This window comes from Tamandua tetradactyla, chromosome 9, assembly GCF_023851605.1.
Source record: "Tamandua tetradactyla isolate mTamTet1 chromosome 9, mTamTet1.pri, whole genome shotgun sequence".
NCBI classification, from domain to species: domain Eukaryota; kingdom Metazoa; phylum Chordata; class Mammalia; order Pilosa; family Myrmecophagidae; genus Tamandua; species Tamandua tetradactyla.
In genome coordinates, this window is record NC_135335.1 from 6,454,953 (window position 1) to 6,474,393 (window position 19,441).

Sequence of the window (19,441 nt, forward strand, 5' to 3'; positions counted from 1 at the left end):
ATCAAAAATGGTAATGTTATATGGAAAGCTTATTTCAGATTTCTGTAATTGTTCGTGTTTCAGATCTTATCAACAGTTAATTGACTTTATCTTTTGGACATTTTTCAGATTGCAGACCTAACTGTAAGGTAAGCATAAAAAATTATCTCAAATATTTTGTTTCTGCTTCAGGTAATGAGTTTCTTAATGAGTGACTTTTGTTTCAGTTTGTGTCAACTGGTCGAGACACAGCATGTGTGAAGGCTTTGAGAGATATTGAACCTGGAGAAGAAATTTCTTGCTATTATGGAGATGGATTCTTCGGAGAAAATAATGAGTTCTGCGAGTGTTACACTTGTGAAAGGTAAAGTATTAAGTAAAATTTTTAGCTTTTACATTCTTTCCAACACCCTGATAGTTATGGAAATTTACTCACATTCCCTCTTCCATAAATGGAGGGACAGTCTTCTGTGATCTCTAGCATAGCACCCAATACAGTTTGCACAAACAAAATCAAATAATATGTAATGATTTAGGGACACTGGCACCTGACCCTATAAAATTTTAATACTACCAGCTGTTCTTAGTGGGTCAGAATACAAATGTACGTAAAGAAAGAATGGGAAGTACCCTACATATGCAGACCTCTACAATATCTGAGAGGAGTTGCTCAAAAAATGGCAAATGAAGTTCACCACTGGTAATCATGTAAAAAACCTTGTAATTGTCTTGCATATTATCAAGCTGTGTCTTCTGGAATTTTTGTTTTGGTGCACATGCTCTTCACAGGTCCTAAGTTCTGTCCTGTGCTATCACTCAGAGGAACCCTTTTTTGTAACCGATCAGGATTCTGGAGTCCTCGTAAAAATCCCCATAGTACTGCTCGTTTCTACTCTTCATTATAGTGACTTCTATGTATACTAGCTCTATAAAGGGAGCTCTTAAGCCTGCTCAGGTGAGCGCTGCAGGCAAGCTCCCAGGACAAGGCAGTGCTCATGTGCTTAGGCCCCCCAGGGAAGGAATCCTGTACCTAGTGAGCCCATTTTGCATGCTTTGCACTGTACTGGCAGTTTACCAACACTTACTTGGGCAGTCCTCACTGCCATCCTATGCGCAGGAACTAGTAATGATAGACCCACATTGCAAAGTGCAGGAACTTAAATATCTGAAACCAGATTAGATCAGAGCCCTGATTGTTTTTGCTTCATGTTGCTTCTGCAGATATGAATGACAGTGCCATCTAGTCCCACTTCGCCTTAGAATACCCAACCTGAAAGCAACAAGCATAGGGAAGAGATGGGTGGGTTCCCCAGAGCCACCATGTCCCTTTTTTCTGGGCAGCCAGTGGGCTCTCCGTGTGCAGTGCAAGAGGGCAGATTTGTGGTTCTGCTATAGCCTCAGGGGTCCTTGCTGTGAAGGATGACAGAAACCTATTCCTCATGTTGTAGAGTTTTTGTATCACTTTATTGGTCATAAAATTTATTTCCTACATAAAAAATGGTTCAAATGTTGGTCAAATCTTAGACGTCCTCAAAAAAACCCTTTAGTGCTGGAGGTAGTTTAATTATAATTCAATAATAATGCTTTAAAATTATTTTATGGAGAAAAACAGTTAAATGCCTGAGATCTAGAGTTGGACTGCCTGGGTTTGATTCCTATAACTTTGTGATTCACTAGCTGTATAATTACTTAGCTATTTTGTGCCTTAATTTCCTCATCTGTAAAAATGATAATATTAGAAGGTGTTTCATACGATTGTTGTGAGGATTCAGTTTATTTCATGGAAAGCATGTAGAACAGCTCATAGTTGCTACTCAAATATTAGCTATAAAATTATTTTGTGATTTCTTGTCTTTTTCTCCATTAGAAAATAAACACCATGAAAGCAGGAACTTCATTGTTCTTGATTTGTTGCTCTGTCCCCAGCACCCAGAATCAGTCCTGGTGCATATTAAATGCTTTGTAAATAGTTGGTAAATGATTAAATGGAGCAAATGATACAATGAATAAATTTCTGGAGACTATCAAAAAAAAATCTAACCCACATAATCAGGATTCCAAACCAGCACTTACTGAAACACCATTAACTGGCTTAGAATGACATGTATCATCCTGTTCCTTGGGCACATTAGTTGTTCTCCATTACTGTTCCTCCAGACAATCCCTCAGTTTCCTCACTGGGTCAGTGGCTTTAATCCCATGTACCCCCAGAGTTAGGTTAAACATTCCTGAAATTCTCGGGAATACCATATTGTTTCTGCTTTTACTGAAATTACCTGGGTGATGAGACTAGTCAAAGAAACTCATTCAATTATCAGATATTAATTGAACAGTTACTTTATATTAGGCCCAGTACATACAGGTAAGCAAGTTCAGTACAATGAAGGACACACACACTGTGCTGAAAACTAACGGGAGAGTAAGAAGTGGCCTGATGAAGAAATGAGAATGGACAGAACTTTTGTTTACAGAGGCACTGAGATCATGGATGAAGTCTAGCAGGATACATTTGACACGTTTCTGGGCTATAACTATCTTGACACAATAACATTTTAATTGTGATACATTCATAAGTGAATACCGCATTGTAATTCATTCGTAATTAAGTACTGCTGTATTGTAAGTAAGTACTTTTTACTCTAGAAAAGCTATGGGATAAAATCTAATAAGAGGTTGCTACGACAGTGGCTCAGTGGCAGAATTCTCTCCTGCCATGCCGGAGACCCAGGTTTGATTCCCGGTGCCTGCCCATTCAAATTAAAAAATACATGTATATATATATATATTATGTATAAAATGAAGACTATCCAAAGACAATACAAATGGCCAGTAAGCACATGAGAAGAAGTTCAACATCATTAGCCACTAGAAAAATGCAAATTAAGACCACAATGAGGTATCACTTCACACCACTACGATGGTTATTACTAAAAAAAAAAAAACAGAAAATAATAAAGAGTTAAGATGTATAGAAATAGGAATTCTCATGTGTCATTGGTGGTAATGTAAAATGGTGCAGCCACTGTGGAAAACAGTTTACTGGTTCCTCAGAAAGTTAAACATAGAACTGCCATATGATCCAGCAATCCCATTTCTAGGTATATACCTAGAATTGAAAGCAGGGACTCACACAGCTGCGTACACACTAATGTTAGTAACAGCATTATTTGCAGTAGCCAAAAGGTAGAATCAGCCCAAGTGTCCATCAATGGATGAATGGATAAATAAAATGTGGCATATTTATACAATGCAATATTATTCAGATTGTTAGAAGGAATGAAGTTCTGATACATGCCATGACATGGAAGAACTTTGAAAACATTACACTAAATGAAATAAGCCACATATAAAAGGACAAATACTGTATGATTTCACTTTTATGAAATAGCTAGACTGCAAATTTGTAGTCAGAAATAAGAATACAGGTTACCAGGGGCCAAGGGTTGGGGGTGAGGAGGAATAGGAAGTGGGGAGTTAATGCTTAATTAGTACAGAGTTTCTGTTTGGGGTGATGAAAATGTTTTGGTAATGGATGGCAGTAATGAAGGTACAACATTGTGAATATAATTAACACTAATGAATTGTATACTTGAAAATTGTTAAAAATGGAAAATTTTATGCTGTATATATATATAGTACCATAATAAAAAATAAAAATCTAATGAGACCTAAATAAAATGTTCCTAGCTATAAAGACCTTAAAATCATAAAAATATTACTCCTTTCCCAATTAATATATAGAATGTTTAGGATTTAAATTGTTTTAGTTTTGGAATTAGTAAAAAAAAAGTTTTTTTTTCATATGCAGAAGTATGTCTGATGATAGCCAAGAAAAAAATTTCTAAAAAATAGTGTGAAGAGGCTTGCTTTAACAGATAGTAAAAATTACTGTGAAATAATTGGATCAAAAAGATGATCTTGATCCAGGAATGATAAGTAGATAAAAGGACACGAGTAGAGTCCTGAAATAGAGCCAAGTATGATGCAAGATCTTAATACCACATATTGGGAAATAATGTTTTTTTTGTTGTTGTTGTTTTTTAATAAATGAAGCTAGTGTAATTCATTGTACATCTGGAGGAAAACCAAGCTGGATCCTTCTCCCCCATATACTAAATATATTCCAGGTGGATTAAAGATCTTACTTTTAAAATTACTGAGGTGAAATTCTCACGTAACATCCAATTAACCATTTAGAGTGTACGCATCAGTGGCATTTAGTGCAACAACCTTCTCTCTCAAATTTCAGATTTTTTTTTATCACCCCAGAAGGATAAAATTATCCGATACCCAATATGTAATCATTCCTCATTCCTCTTGTTATTCCCTGGCAACCACTAATCTGCTTTCTATCTCTGCATATTTACTTAGTCTGGATATTTCATGTAAAAGAAATCATACAATGTATGACCTTCTAAAGATCTAACATTTTAAATACAATGTGAAGCTGTTAGAAAAAATTTAGGATACCATATATTTAACCCAGGTTTAGTGGAGATCTCAACTAAGAAAAATGCTAAATCTGTACGTTAGTGAATGGATGAAAATTTGCCTTTTGAAACAGAATGTATCTTTTTCCACACATATAATCTTTTTATTGTTTTTTAGTCTTACTTATTTTTATTTTTTTCCATGCATATAATTTTGTAGGAAAATAAAGATACATGTTTTATCTCAAAAATATTTGTCTTTTGAAAGTCAAAAGACAAATGAAGTACTGAAAGGGAAAAAAAATTACATATATAGCATAAACCAATGTAATAGAATTGAGAGTCCAGAAGTAAACCCACACATCTATAGCCAGTTATTTTTTTGACCAGGATGCCAAGTTCATGCATTAGGAAAAGAATAATCTCTACAACAAATGGTGCTGGGAAAACTGGATATGCACATGCAAAGACTGAAGTTGGACCTCCTACCACACACTGTATACAAAAATTCACTCCAAGTGGGTCAGTAACCTCAGTATGAGTAAAAAACATAATATATATATATAGCGGAACTTCTTCAAGACTTAATGGTAGGAGGCAGCTTCTTAGACCTTACACCTAAAGCACAAGCAACGAAAGAAAATATAGGCAAATGGGAGCTCTTCAAGATTGAACAGTTCTGTACCTGAAAGGACTTTGTCAAACAGGTGAAGAGGTAGCCAACTCAATGGGAGAGAATATTTGGTAACTATATATTTGATAAAAGTTTGATATCCAGTATATATAAGGAAATCTTACAACTCTACAATAAAAGGATAAACAATCCAGTTATACAATGGGCAAAAGATATGAACAGACATTTTTTTCCAAAGAGGAAATACAAATGGCTAAAATGAACATAAAAAGATGTTCATATTCATTAGCTATTGGGGAAATGCAAATCAAAACCACAATGAGAAATCATCCCACACATGTAAGAGTGGCTGCTATTAAACAAAACTACAAATGTTGGAGAAGATGTGGAGAAATTGGAATATTTATTCACTCCTGGTGGGAATTTAAAATGGTATAGCCACTGTTTAAGATAATTCGGCGGTTCCTCAGAAATATTAAATATTGGGTTGCTATATGACCCAGCAATTCCTCACTCAGTATATACCCAGAAAATCTGAAAGTAGGAACACAGACAGTTACACACTGATTGCCAAAAGATGGAAACAATTTACAGGTCTATCAACAGATGAGTGGATAAACAAAATGTGGTTTAAATATATACAGTGGACTATTATGCAGCAGTAAGAAGGAATGAAGTCCTGAAGCAACAGGAATGAAGGACTGAAGCAGTCCATGTGACAACATGGATGAACCTTGAGGACATAATGCTTAGTGAAATAAGGCAGTCACAAAAGAATAGATTTTTTTTTCACTAATATGAATTAGAGTATGTAACTAGAATATGTAAACTTCTTACAATGTAGAATATAGGGTAGCTAGAGATAGACAGAAGCTAGGGAAGGGGGAGTAGTTACCTAATATTTCAGAATTGTCAACGAGGTTGAACTTAAATGTTTGGAAATGAATAAAGGTGATGGTAACTCGTTATTGGGATTATAAGTTTGAGTACCTTATGTGTATATCCAGAATATATGGAGAACTCCTACAACTCAACAAAAATATAAACCAGTTGAACAATGAGCAAAGGACTTAACAAGTAACCAGTAAGCACAGAAAAGATGCTCAGCATCATGAGCCACTAGAGAAATGCAAATCAAAATCACAGTGAGATATCACTTTACATCCACTAAAATGTCCATTATTAAACTACAAAATACGAAGTGTTGGGGAAGATTTGGAGAAATTGAAACTCTTATACATTGCTGGTAGAAAAAAGAAGAATGATTCATTTACTGTGAAAAACAATTTAGTAGTTCCTCAGAAATTAAACATAAAATTACCATATGACCCAGAAATTCTACTGCTGGGTGCATACCCAATGGATCGAAAGCAGGAACTCAAAAGAGATATTTGTAATACACTATTAACAGATGAATAGATAAACAAAATGTGTTACGCACATGTATCCAATGGAATATAAGGTGTTTTTTTAGCCATAAAAAGGAATTAAGGGTGGGCCACAGTGGCTCAGCAGGCAGAGTTCTTGCTTGCTGTGCTGGAGATCCAGGTTTGATTCCCAGTGCCTGCTCATGCAGAAGGGAAAAAAGGGGAATGAAGTTCAGGTGGTGTGACCATGGCTCAGTGGCAGAATTCTTGCCTGCCAGGCTGGAGACCCTGGTTCGTTTCCCAGTGCGTACCCATGCCAAAAAAAAAGGAATGAAGTTCGAATACCTCCTACAACATGGATGAACCTTGAAAACATGATGCTAGGCAAAGTAAGCCAGCATGAACAGATACTGTTTTATTTCACCTAGATAAAATATTTAGAAGCAGCAAATTCATTGAAACAAAGAGTAGAGATTACTAAGAGCTGGGAGAAGGAAGAATGGGAAGTTATTGTACAGAGGGGACAGAGTTTACTTTGTTAAAGAGTTCTGGTAATAGTAAATGTAAATTAATGCAAATGTAATTCTGTAATTAATTATAATTGTAAATGTAATTAATGCCATTGAATCGTACACCAATAAAATTAAAAAAAATAAAAATAAAAATTATTCATGGCAAAGAGTTTTATTTTTAAAAATAAAAATTACTCATGGCAAAGAGTTAATCCTAATAACAAAAATCTCTAAAAGCTGATAAGGAAAACCCAGAGTTCAATAGATAAAAGAGTAAAGGAGGGAGACTTTACAGAAAAAGATGCCCATATACAAGGAAATTCAAGCATTGAGTAAGTACTCACTTCACTCATAAAACTGGCCAAAATTAAAAGGTATGTGATATATACAGCTGGTATGGATGAGCACAGAAACGTGCTCATACAGTATTAATGGGACCATGGATTGTTAAAACCTTTTCAGAAAATAATCTGGCAATAGTTGTTAAAAATAAACACATCCTGATTGTTTACATGGTATGCAAATATATAATATATATCAATAAAAAATTAAAAAAAAAAAACACATCCTTTGACCTATCAGTCCCATGTGGGGAATCCAACCTGTAGAAATATGAGCACCAGTTAATAAGGATGTAGTTTCAAGGGTAATATAGCAGCAGTGTTCGTAATGGGCGGGGTTGGGTAGACAGGCTTCAGTAGTCACCAGTAGGGACTGGATCAATGAGTTATGCAACATTTATTCTATGGAAAGTATAGCTGTAAAATGTACTTTTGATTCAGATTTACTTGTCCAAGATGTAGCATTAAGAAAACTGGCTGCATTTCTCATGTGGCACTGGCAGAGAAAGGTCATCATTGGTGACACTGCAGCCCCCACCGCCAATATGAAGCAACCAAAAGGAAGGCTGGGTCCCAAGAATGGGAAAGGCCGTGTCAGAGTCTCATGAGGAGCATCTGTGTGAGGTCTTCAAGCCTCTGTTTCCTTAGCTCAGCTTCTTGAAGAAGAGCTTCCTTGAAGGTAGCACTATTTGGAACACCTGGGTCTTTCCTAGGCTTCTTATGACCCTTTTTTTTGGCTTCCTTTATCGATTTTCTATAATGCTCCCGTACCTTTATTTGGATTTTATACCTCTAAGGCAGGTCATGTGTTTACTTGGTTTCTTTAACTTCAGGCGGGCCGGTCTGCAAGTGGCTGCAGAAGGGAAGATTGGGCCTAAGCCCTCACTCAGATGCTCCTCATGAGAGAGTCTGGAGACTTCACAGGAAAGTCTTTCAACCTGCTGGCTCTCACCCTCAGGGAAAACTGATGCAGGTGACTCCTTCCTCCTGATAGGAGGCCAGTTTGACCTGGGAAAATCCGGCTGGGGTCTATAATACCTATGTAGACCCTCCTAAGGGTGGAGTGAAAAAAAGGCACCATACAAGCAGGGCAAGAAACAAGAAAACAAGAACTGAAAAATTCTCCTCTGTTAAACAAAACCTAAGCTAGAGGTCCAGAAAAAGCTGAATTGAATGTCAGAGAACAGATAACAAATTCATCCAGCAAGAAAACCCTAGTTAAAAGAAGTGAAAGCAATCTCCAGAATAAACTGGTTAAGGTAATTAAATGTCTAGACACCAGCAAAAAATAATAAATCACACCAGGAAAATTGAAGATATGGCCCAATCAAAGGAACAAAGCAACAATTCAAATGAGATACAGCAGCTGAAACAATTAATTCAGAATATATGAACAGACTTGGAAAACCTCATCAAAAACCAAATCAGTGAATTGAGGGAGGATATAAAGAAGGCAAGGAATGAACAAAAAGAAGAAATGGAAAGTTTGAAAAAACAAATCACAGAACTTATGGAAATGAAACGCACAGTAGAAGAGATGAAAAAACAATGAAAACCTACAATGGTAGATTTTGAGAGGCAGAAGATAGGATTAGTGAACTGGAGGACGGAACGTCTGAAATCCGACAAGAAAAAGAAACTATAGGGGAAAAAATGGAAAAATATGAGCAGGAACTCAGGGAATTGAATGACAATATGAAGTGCACGAATATACGTGTTGTAGGTATCTCAGAAGGAGAAGAGAAGGGAAAAGGAGGCGAAAACCTAATGGAGGAAATTATCACTGAAAATTTCCCAACTCTTATGAAAGACTTAAAATTACAGATCCAAGAAGTGTAGTGTACCCCAAAGAGAATAGATCCAAATAGACTGTATTAGTTAGGGTTCTCTAGAGAAACAGAATCAACAGGGAACACTTGCAGATATAAAATTTATAAAAGTGTCTCACGTGACCGTAGGAACGCAGATTCCAAAATCCACAGGGCAGGCTGCGAAGCTGATGACTCCAATGGATGGCCTGGATGAACTCCACAGGAGAGGCTCGCCAGCCAAAGCAGGAATGCAACTTATCTCCTCTGAGTCCTCCTTAAAAGGCTTCCCATGATTGCATTTAGCATCACTAATTGCAGAAGACACTCCCCTTTGGCTGATCACAAATGGAATCAGCTGTGGATGTAGCTAACGTGATCATAACCTAATCCTATGAAATGTCCTCATTGCAACAGACAGGCCAGTGCTTACCCAATCAGACGAACAGGTACCACAACATGGCCAAGTTGACACCTGTCCCTAACCATGACATAGACATACTCCAAGACATTTAATAATCAGAATGTCAGAGGTCAAAGAGAAAGAGAGGATCTTGAAAGCTGCAAGAGAAAAACAATCCATCACATACAAGGGAAACCCAATAAGACTATGTGTAGATTTCTCAGCAGAAACCATGGAGGTGAGAAGACAGTGGGATGATATATTTAAATTACTAAAAGAGAAAAATTGCCAACCAAGAATTCTATGTCCAGCAGAATTGTCCTTCAAAAATGAGGGAGAAATTAAAAGATTTTCAGACAAAAAAATCACTGAGAGAATTTGTGACCAAGAGACCAGCTCTGCAAGAAATACTAAAGGGAGCACTAGAGACAGATAGGAAAAGACCGAAGAGAGAGGTGTGGAGAAGAGTGTAGAAAGGAAGACCATAAGTAAAGGTAAAAAGAAGGAAAATTAGATATGAAATATAAAATCTAAAAGACAAAATGGTAGACGAAAGTACTACCCGTACAGTAATAACACTAAATGTAAATAGATTAAACTCCCCAATCAAAAGATGTAGACTGGCAGAATAGATTAAAAAACAGGACCCATCTATATGCTGTCTACAGGAAACACATCTTAGACCCAAAGATAAACATAGGTTGAAAGTGAAAGGTTGGGAAAAGATATTTCATGCAAATAACAATCAGAAAAGAGCAGGAGTCGCTATACTAATATCCAATAATTTAGACTTCAAATGTAAAACAGTTAAAAGAGACAAAGAAGGATACTATGGACTAATAAAAGGAACAGTCCAGCACGAAAACATAACAGTCATAAATATTTATGCACCGAACCAGAATGCTCCAAAATACATGTGGCAGACACGGAAAAGAGAAATAGACACATCTACTGTAATAGTTGGAGACTTCAATTCCCCACTCTCATCAATGGACAGACTATCTAGACAGAGGATCAATAAAGAAACAGAATTTGAATATTACAGTAAATGAGCTAGAACATTACACCCCACAACAGCAGGATACACCTTTTTCTCAAGTCTCATGGATCATTCTCGAGGGTAGACCATATGCTGGATCACAAAGCAAGTCTCAATAAATTTAAAAAGATTGAAATCATACAAAACACTTTCTCAGATCATAAAGGAATGAAGTTGGAAATCAATAATAGGCAGAGTGCCAGAAAATTCACAAATATATGGAGGCTCAACAATACACTGTTAAACAACCAGTGGGTCAAGGAATAAATTACAAGAGAAATCAGTAAATATCTTGAGGCAAATGAAAATGAAAACACAACATATCAAAACTTATGGAATGCAGCAAAGGCAGTGCTAAGAGGGAAACTTATTGCCCTAACTGCCTATATCAAAAAAGAAGAAAGGGCAAAAGTCGAGGAATTAACTGTCCACTTGGAAGAACTAGAGAAAGAACAACAAACTAACCCCAAAGCAAGCAAAAGGAAAGAAATAACAAGGATTAGAGCAGAAGTAAATGAAATTGAGAACATGGAAACAATTGAGAAAATCAATAAAACCAGAAGCTGGTTCTATGAGAAAATCAATAAGATTGATGGACCCTTAGCAAGATTGACAAAAAGAAGAAGAGAGAGGATGCAAATAAATAAGATCAGAAATGGAAGAGGAGACATAACCACTGACCCCACAGAAATAAAGGAAGTAATGACAGGATACTATGAACAACTTTATGCTAATAAATACAACAGTGTAGATGAACAACTTCCTAGAAAGGCATGAACAACCAACTTTGACTTGAGAAGAAATAGACGACCTCAACAAACCAATCACAAGTAAAGAAATTGAATTAGTCATTAAGAAGCTCCCAAAAGAGAAAAATCCAGGACCAGATGGCTTCACCTGTAAGTTCTACCAAACATTCCAGAAAGAATTAGTACCAATCCTGCTCAAACGCTTCAAAAAAAATTGAAGAGGAGGGAAAGCTACCTAATTCATTTACGAAGCCAACATCACCTTCATACCACAGCCAGACAAAGATATTACAAAAAAAGAAAACTACAGACCAATCTCTCTAATGAATATAGATGCAAAAATCCTCAATAAAATTCTAGCAAATCGTATCCAACAACACATTAAAAGAATTATACATCATGACCAAGTAGGATTCATCCCAGGTATGCAAGGATGGTTCAACATAAGAAAATCAATTAATGTAATACACCATATCAACAAATCAAAGCAGAAAAACCACATGATCATCCGATTGATGCAGAAAAGGCATTTGACAAAATTCAACATCCTTTCCTGTTGAAAACACTTCAAAGGATAGGAATAGAAGGGAACTTCCTTAAAATGATAAAGGGAATATACGAAAAACCCACAGCTAATACCATCCTCAATGGGGAAAAACTAAAAACTTTCCCCCCAAGATCAGGAACAAGACAAGGATGTCCACTATCACCACTTTTATTCAACATTATGTTGAAAGTTCTAGCCAGAGCAATTAGACAAGAAAAAGAAATACAAGGCATCAAAATTGGAAAGGAAGAAGTAAAACTCTCACTGTTTGCAGATGATATGATACTGTATGTCAAAAACCCTGAAAAATTCACAGCAAAACTACTAGAGCTAATAAATGAGTATAGCAAAGTGGCAGGTTACAAGATCAGCGCTCAAAAATCTGTAGTGTTTCTGTACACTAGTAATGAACAATCTGAGGGGGAAATCAAGAAATGAATTCCATTTACAATTGCAAGCAAAAGAATAAAGTATTTAGAAATGAATTTAACTAAAGAGACGAAAGACCTATAGAAAGAAAACTACAAGAAACTGTTAAAAGAAATCACAGAAGACCTAAATAGATAGAAGGGCATACCATGTTCATGGATTGGAAGACTAAATATAGTTAAGATGGCAATTCTACCTAAAATGATTTACAGATTCAATGTAATATCAATCAAAATCCCAACAACTTACTTTTCAGAAATAGAAAAACCAATAACCAAGTTTATCTGGAAGGGCAGGGTGCCCCGAATAGCTAAAAATGTCCTGAGGAAAAACAATGAAGTTGGAGGTCTCATCCTGCCTGACTCTAAGGCATATTATGAAGCTACAGTAGTCAAAACTGCATGGTACTGGCATAAAGATAGATATATTGACCAATGGAATTGAATGGAGTGTTCAGATATAGACCCTCTCGTCTATGGACAATTGATCTTTGATAAGGCAGGCAAGCCAACTCACCTGGGACAGAACAGTCTCTTCAATAAATGGTGCCTAGAGAACTGGATGTCCATATGCAAAAGAATGAAAGAGGACCCATATCTCACACCATATACGAAGGTTAACTCAGAATGGATCAAAGACCATAAAACAGTTAGAAGAAAATGTAGAGAAATATCTTATAAATCTAATTCTTGGAGGCAGTTTTATAGATCTAACACCCAAAGCAAGAGCACTGAAGAAAGAAAGAAAGAAATGGGAACTCCTCAGAATTAAACACTTTTGTGCATCAAAGAACTTCATCAAGAAAGTGAAAAGACAGCCTACTCTAATCTCAACTTTGCTAAGACCTTATTAATGATAATTCATCCTGGCTAACAACATCAACTGACCTCTCAGTGAATTTATTCACTTAAATAATAAAGGATGACAAGTTTCATTAAAAAAAAAAAAAGCCTACACAATGGAAGACAATATTTGGAAACAATATATCAGATAAAGGTCTGATATCCAGAATTTATAGAGAGATTGTTCAACTCAACAACAAAAAGACAACCAATCCAATTACAAAATGGAAAAAAGACTTGAACAGACACTTCTCAGAAGAGGAAATACAAATGGCCAAAAGACACAATGAGAGATGCTCAACTTCCCTGGCCATTAGAGAAATGCAAATCAAAACCACAATGAGATATCTCACACCCACCAGAATGGCCATTTTCAACAAAACAGAAAATGACAAGTGCTGGAGAGGATGTGGAGAAAGAGGCACACTGATTCACTGTTGGTGGGAATGTCAAATGGTGCAACAGATGTGGAAGGCAGTTTGGCGGTTCCTCAAAAAGCTGAATACAGAATTGCCATATGACCTGGCAATACCATTGCTAGGTATCTACTCAAAAGGGCATACGGGCAAAGACACAAACGGACATTTGCACACCAGTGTTTATAGCAGCATTATTTACAATTGCAAAGAGATGGAAACAGCCAAAATGTCCATCAACAGACGAGTGGCTAAACAAACTGTGGTATATACATATGATGGAATATTATGCAAGTTTAAGACAGAATAAAGTTGTGAAGTATGTAACAACATGGATGGACCTTGAGGACATACTGAGTGAGATTAGCCAAAAACAAAAGGACAAATACTGTATGGTCTCACTGATATGAACTGACATTAGTGAATAAACTTGGAATATTTCGTTGGTAACAGAGACCATCAGGAGATAGAAATAGGGTAAGATATTATTGGGTAATTGGAGCTGAAGGGAAACAGACTGTGCAACAGGACTGAATACAAAAACTCAAATGGTCAGCACAATACTACCTAATTGGAATACAATTATGTGAAAACACTGAATGAAGCTGCATGTGAGAATGATATAGGAAGAAGGGCTGGGGGCATAAATGAAATCAGAAAGAAAGGTAGATGTTAAAGATAGAGATGGTATAATCTAGGAATGCCTAGAGTGTATAATAATAGTGACTAAATGTACAAATTTTAAAAATGTTTTTGCATGAAGATGAACAAAGGAATGTCATTACTGCAGGGTGCTGAAAATAGATGGTAATTAATATTTTAAAATCTCACTTTATGTGTGAGACTAAAGCAAAAAATGTTTATTTGTTACAAAATTTATATTTTGACTAATGCATTTCCTAATATAAGATGTGGATAGCTTGATTGAACACCATAAGTACTTGGAATCTCATGAGATTTTGTTGGTGTGTCCAGAGTGATGTCCTGATGAATCCCAAAGTGATTCAGTCAGTGAGTGGAAAAGTATTTGCAAAGTCTTCTTCGGGGAATGGTGAGAACGGGGAGAAATTCATCTTCCCCAAGTTGAATTCTTGATATTCTCACAAGCAGTGTGGACAACCAAAGCTATAGGCTGAGCCCCCAGTCTTGGGGTTTGTTCATATGCAACTTAAACCCACAAAGGATAGGTAAAGTATACTTAAAATTAAGGCCTAATGTGGCCTGCCTCTCCTGCCAACATGACGAGCAGTCTCACCACCCTCCCCCTCTCTGCATGGGACATGACTCCCAGGGATGTGGACCTTCCTGGCAATGTGGAACAGAGATCCTGGAATGAGCTGAGACTCAGCATCAAGGGATTGAGTAAACCTTCTGGACCAAAAGGGGGAAGAGTGAAATGAGACTAAGTGTCAATGGCTGAGAGATTCCAGAGTCGGGATGTTATCCTGGAGGTTATTCTTACACATTAAGTAGATATCACCTTGTTATCCAAGATGTAATGGAGAGGCTGGAGGGAACTGCCTGAAAATGTAGAGCTGTGTTCCAGTAGCCATGTTTCTTGATGATGATTGTATAATGATATAGCTTTCACAATGTGACTGTAATTGTGAAAACCTTGTGTCTGATGTTCCTTTTATCTACCTTGTCAACAGATGAGTAGAACATATGGAATAAACATAAATAATAGGGGGAACAAATGTTAAAATAAATTTAGTTTGAAATGCTAGAGATCAGTGAAAGCGAGGGGTAAGGGGTATGGTATGTATAATCTTTTTTTTTTCTCTTATCGTTTCATTTTTTTCTGTTGTCTTTTATTTCTTTTTCTAAATCGATGCAAATGTTCTAAGAAATGATGCATATGCAACTATGTGATGATATTAAGAATTACTGATTGTATATGTAGAACAGAATTATCACGTATTAATGTTTTAGTTTGTTAAATTTTTTTAAATTAATAAATAAATTTTTTAAAAAAAGAACAAGAGATATGGGAGGTGCCACCTGAGGAATCTAGAGCAGGTAAACACTTTTATAATAAAGAACCAAGGCCTTTTGACTTGAGTAAAATGACTGAAGAGGGGGCCCCGGTGGCTCAGCAGGTAAGAATGCTTGCCTGCCATGCCTGAGGACCCGGGTTCGATTCCCAGTGCCTGCCTATGTAAAAAAAAAAAAAAAAAAAATGACTGAAGAGGAAGATGATGCTTATGGCTTCAGTACAGACTACGTATAGTAGAACCTAGTCCTTCATAGGAAGTTTTCTTAACATTTTGAACAGTCTACTAAATGGTCCTTTTAAAATGTACCAGTGTTATACTATGATATAAGCTGTGTAAATTTTGTAAATATGTATATGTATATATGAGATACTTGTCTCAGAAAGCAAAAAATCAGAAGTAAGTTGAAAAGTTTAGATTTCAGGCCACAGGTTACAAAATTAAAACCAAGCAGTCATTTTTGAACTATCTGTATCAGGTAGCTGTATCAATCCATTCACTCCATACTTTAAAAAGTGCTTGGTAACACAGATGGAAACACATTTATCGTTGATCTGGGAGGCTGATTGACTGCCAGACTGGGCTAGGGCTTATTGTCTTTCCCCGGCTAAAGCATCCTTTCTTCCATGGGTTGCTGCAGATAATAAGCATGGGAGCCTAGCACCTTTGTAACTTCCCACACTTACTGTCTACTAGGATTTCCTGAGAAATGCTTGAGATTTTCATGTCTTCGAAAGCTGAATTTGCCTGTTGAGTCTGGAATATACCATTTCCCCCCCCCCCCCAAAAAAAGAAAAGTGGTTACTGAGTAAATAGTATCCTCTTGCTTAACAAGAAATAATACCCTAAAGAGGAGGCCTTACCATGGGAGGAGGAGTGAGGACGTACTCCACGGAGAGACAGCTAACACTGGTACAGCAGGGCGCTGCAGCTGGAGGGTGGCTGGGAGCTGCTTCCCACTTCTGCTTTGTGTATCTGTAGCCCTTTAGCAGGCATGAATTTGTTAGTTTCACAAGTTAAAAATAAATTAGGAAAGTAGAGAAGCAGAAGAAAGAATGGGTTTTATTGAAGTAATTCTAATTTCCAAATAAAATACTTCCACCATGTTATTTTGTGTTTAAACATATTTTAAGTATATCCATCTTTCTAGAAATGAACCAGAAATATTACATGCTGTGGTAAAAAGGCATGAATTATCTAAAATAATTTATTGCTTTCTTAATTCTTTGAAATGAAGTTACCTTTTGCGAATTTATACATTTACTTTCTAAATATATTTTAGCATGGAATTAGAATGTTGTGTAACTGGTTACCTGCCTTGGTGATGATTAGAGATTTTTTAATAGTGATTTTTACCCCATATTTCAGAAAAAGTTTTAAAGTAGTGCCACAACTTAATTTTGGTTTTTATGTTTGGTTTTTACAGTTAATATTAATAAAAAAAGAATCCCAAAATCAATCTAGGACGGTGAAGAAAGCAAAAATGCTAACTTACAAAAATATTTCCTGTGATTGCATGTTAAATTTGGGTCTATGCTCTTTTAGATTAAGGGAGTAGGCGAAGATAAAAATTATGTTGTCCCTTAGCAAAATGTAGGACACACTAATTATGTGGGGAAGACATCTTTCTCCCTTCATCTAAATCTTGAAAGAAATAAATCACCTGGGATCTTACGGAGGGTGTTTCTAACTGATTATGCAGAGGTTCAGTTTTGTAACATGCTCAGAAGCTGCTCCTATAGGACTTTAACGAACTTATAATAAAAGGCAAGTCAGTGAAAGCAATTTTGGGTGAAGAGATTTCTCGTTTTTTAAAAGGCAATATGTAGGGTTTTAACCTAATTAATTCAAAATTTACTTATCCTTTTGAATAGAGCTGAATAGAAATTCAGCTTTCTGCTAAATAAAGGAAAGATTTGCGCAGGTAGATTCATTGGTGAAGTTTAAGAGAACCTTTTATTAAATGCCCCTCATTTTAACAGGTTGCAGGATGCACGGGTGGTTCAGTGGTGGAATGTTCTCCTTCCATACGGAAGACCTGGGTTCAATTCCCAGACCATGCACCCGAAAAAAAAAAAGTATTAAACAGGTTACAAATCATTCTTATCCAGTGGTGAAAGCAAGTCTTTTTTCCATTTTGGGGGGTGGTGGTGCATGGGCCGTGAAAGGAACCTGGGTCTCCCGCATGGCAGGCAAGAATTCTTCTGCTGAAAGCAAATCTATTGCTTTTTATTTGATAGCACTTTAATTTAATTATCATTATTTGTGTTCATTTCAGAAGCATTTAAAGGAATTAACATTTTAATGTTCCAAGAAGTCAAATTTGTGCAAATATACTCTAGCTGCCTTCTAAGGTTTTTTTTTTTTGTATTCCTTAATTCTCAATATTTAGTAATGTAGTAGTAAATTGGGCAGAACAAAACTGGAATGTAAATAACAGTTTTTAGAACCGCAGTTCAGACCTAACTACTCATCGTGCCACCAGTTTTGAAATTGAAGAATATTTTATCCACGTATGAAATTTTGTAAGGTCAAGTACTTTCCCATTAACAATGAACAGTTGATTGATAATAACCATTACAAATTTTTTTTTATTTAAAAAAAAATAAAAATTATTTTAAATCTAGAATTTGTATGTTAATTCTTCTGAATACATGTTTAATTTCTTTTGAGAGTCCTATAATTAGCAGGTTTCTAATGATTGAACCCTCCTCAGTTCATCACAGCTGTTGACTTGATGTGGCCAAGTACCTGCAATAAGCAGCCAAGCTTATTTTAAGTAGATGTGCTCTGTTTGCTTAATCTCTGCTGTTTTCTCTTTCAGACGGGGAACTGGTGCTTTTAAATCCAGAGTGGGACTGCCTGCCCCTGCTCCTGTTATCAATAGCAAATATGGACTCAGAGAAACTGATAAACGTTTAAATAGGCTTAAAAAGTTAGGTGACAACAGCAAAAATTCAGACAGTCAATCTGTCAGCTCTAACACTGATGCAGATACAACTCAGGAAAAAAACAATGCAAGTAAGTAAGGGAAGGGAAAAGATTTTATAAGCATACCTTTTTAAAAGTATTTTAACAAAACTTGCTTTCTAAAGCGTGCTTCAATAGTTTTGAACATTTAAATATTGAAAGAAACTGGCACTCATGAGCTTCAGCAACACTGAAAGTTTCTAGAAATGTCTGTGTCCCACCTCCAATTTCAGTACCATACTCTATATGGAATTGTATGGGTTTTTAAAATACTTGAAACTGGATATTGAATTCTTCACCATGTGTTCCAGGGTCATCATATGTTTGAGAGAAACCTTTCAAAATTTAATGACTCTTTAATGATGTCATCAGTCTCTCCGAGAAGACAAAGGATGAGGTAGACTCATAGAAGCACTAAACATGGTCTAGCACCTACCTAGCCAGTGTGTTATGAAAAAGGTGATGGACTTGGGGGAGTTAATATCTTCTGTCCTTGAGGCTTTCCCCTTTTTTACTGCTTACTTGCCTTTCTCAAAATGAACTGATTCAATTCACCAGACCAGACTCAGAATTGTAGTAGAGGAGCATTTTGAATATCACCATATTATGGTGCATGGTATTGGCCACTACAGAAAGTAGCAAGAAAAGAGAAGTGAAAAAGAGAAAGAAGTCAGCTTTGAGTTACCAGTTTGTATGTGGGCAAAATCTAATGGAAACTGGAAAAAGAGAGAATGAAGAATAAACAAAGAGAAAAGAGAAGAAAGCCTAAATAGACAGAAGAAAACACATCTTGTTTATGGAGCTTTGAAGTGCTGGACCAATTCTGATTGCTACTGCTTTTCATTTGGGTAATGCCAGTTTTCTCTAGTTGCCACCAAAGTGATATGCTCTTTAGTCTCACTTGTCTATTACAGACATGAATAAAATTACAAAGTTTTAGGTTGTTGATCCTCAAAGTATGCCTGTTTTTGTGCTGAAAGT

General features: G+C 36.2%; 1 protein-coding gene across 28 annotated transcripts in view; it reads left to right on the forward strand.

The window, feature by feature from the left end:
• The window catches only part of KMT5B (lysine methyltransferase 5B), a 76,283-nt gene that overhangs the window by 45,635 nt on the left and 11,207 nt on the right, over positions 1 to 19,441 (forward strand). For 25 of the 28 annotated variants that reach the window (XM_077115491.1, XM_077115501.1, XM_077115510.1 and 22 more), the window contains 3 exons: positions 109 to 128; positions 207 to 343; positions 18,315 to 18,511. In XM_077115491.1, the coding sequence (XP_076971606.1) occupies positions 109 to 128; positions 207 to 343; positions 18,315 to 18,511 (354 nt within the window). Of the gene's footprint in view, positions 1 to 108; positions 129 to 206; positions 344 to 1,846; positions 18,520 to 19,441 lie in introns of those variants that run through there. The other 3 variants (XM_077115509.1, XM_077115511.1, XM_077115512.1) reach the window with 2 other exon arrangements.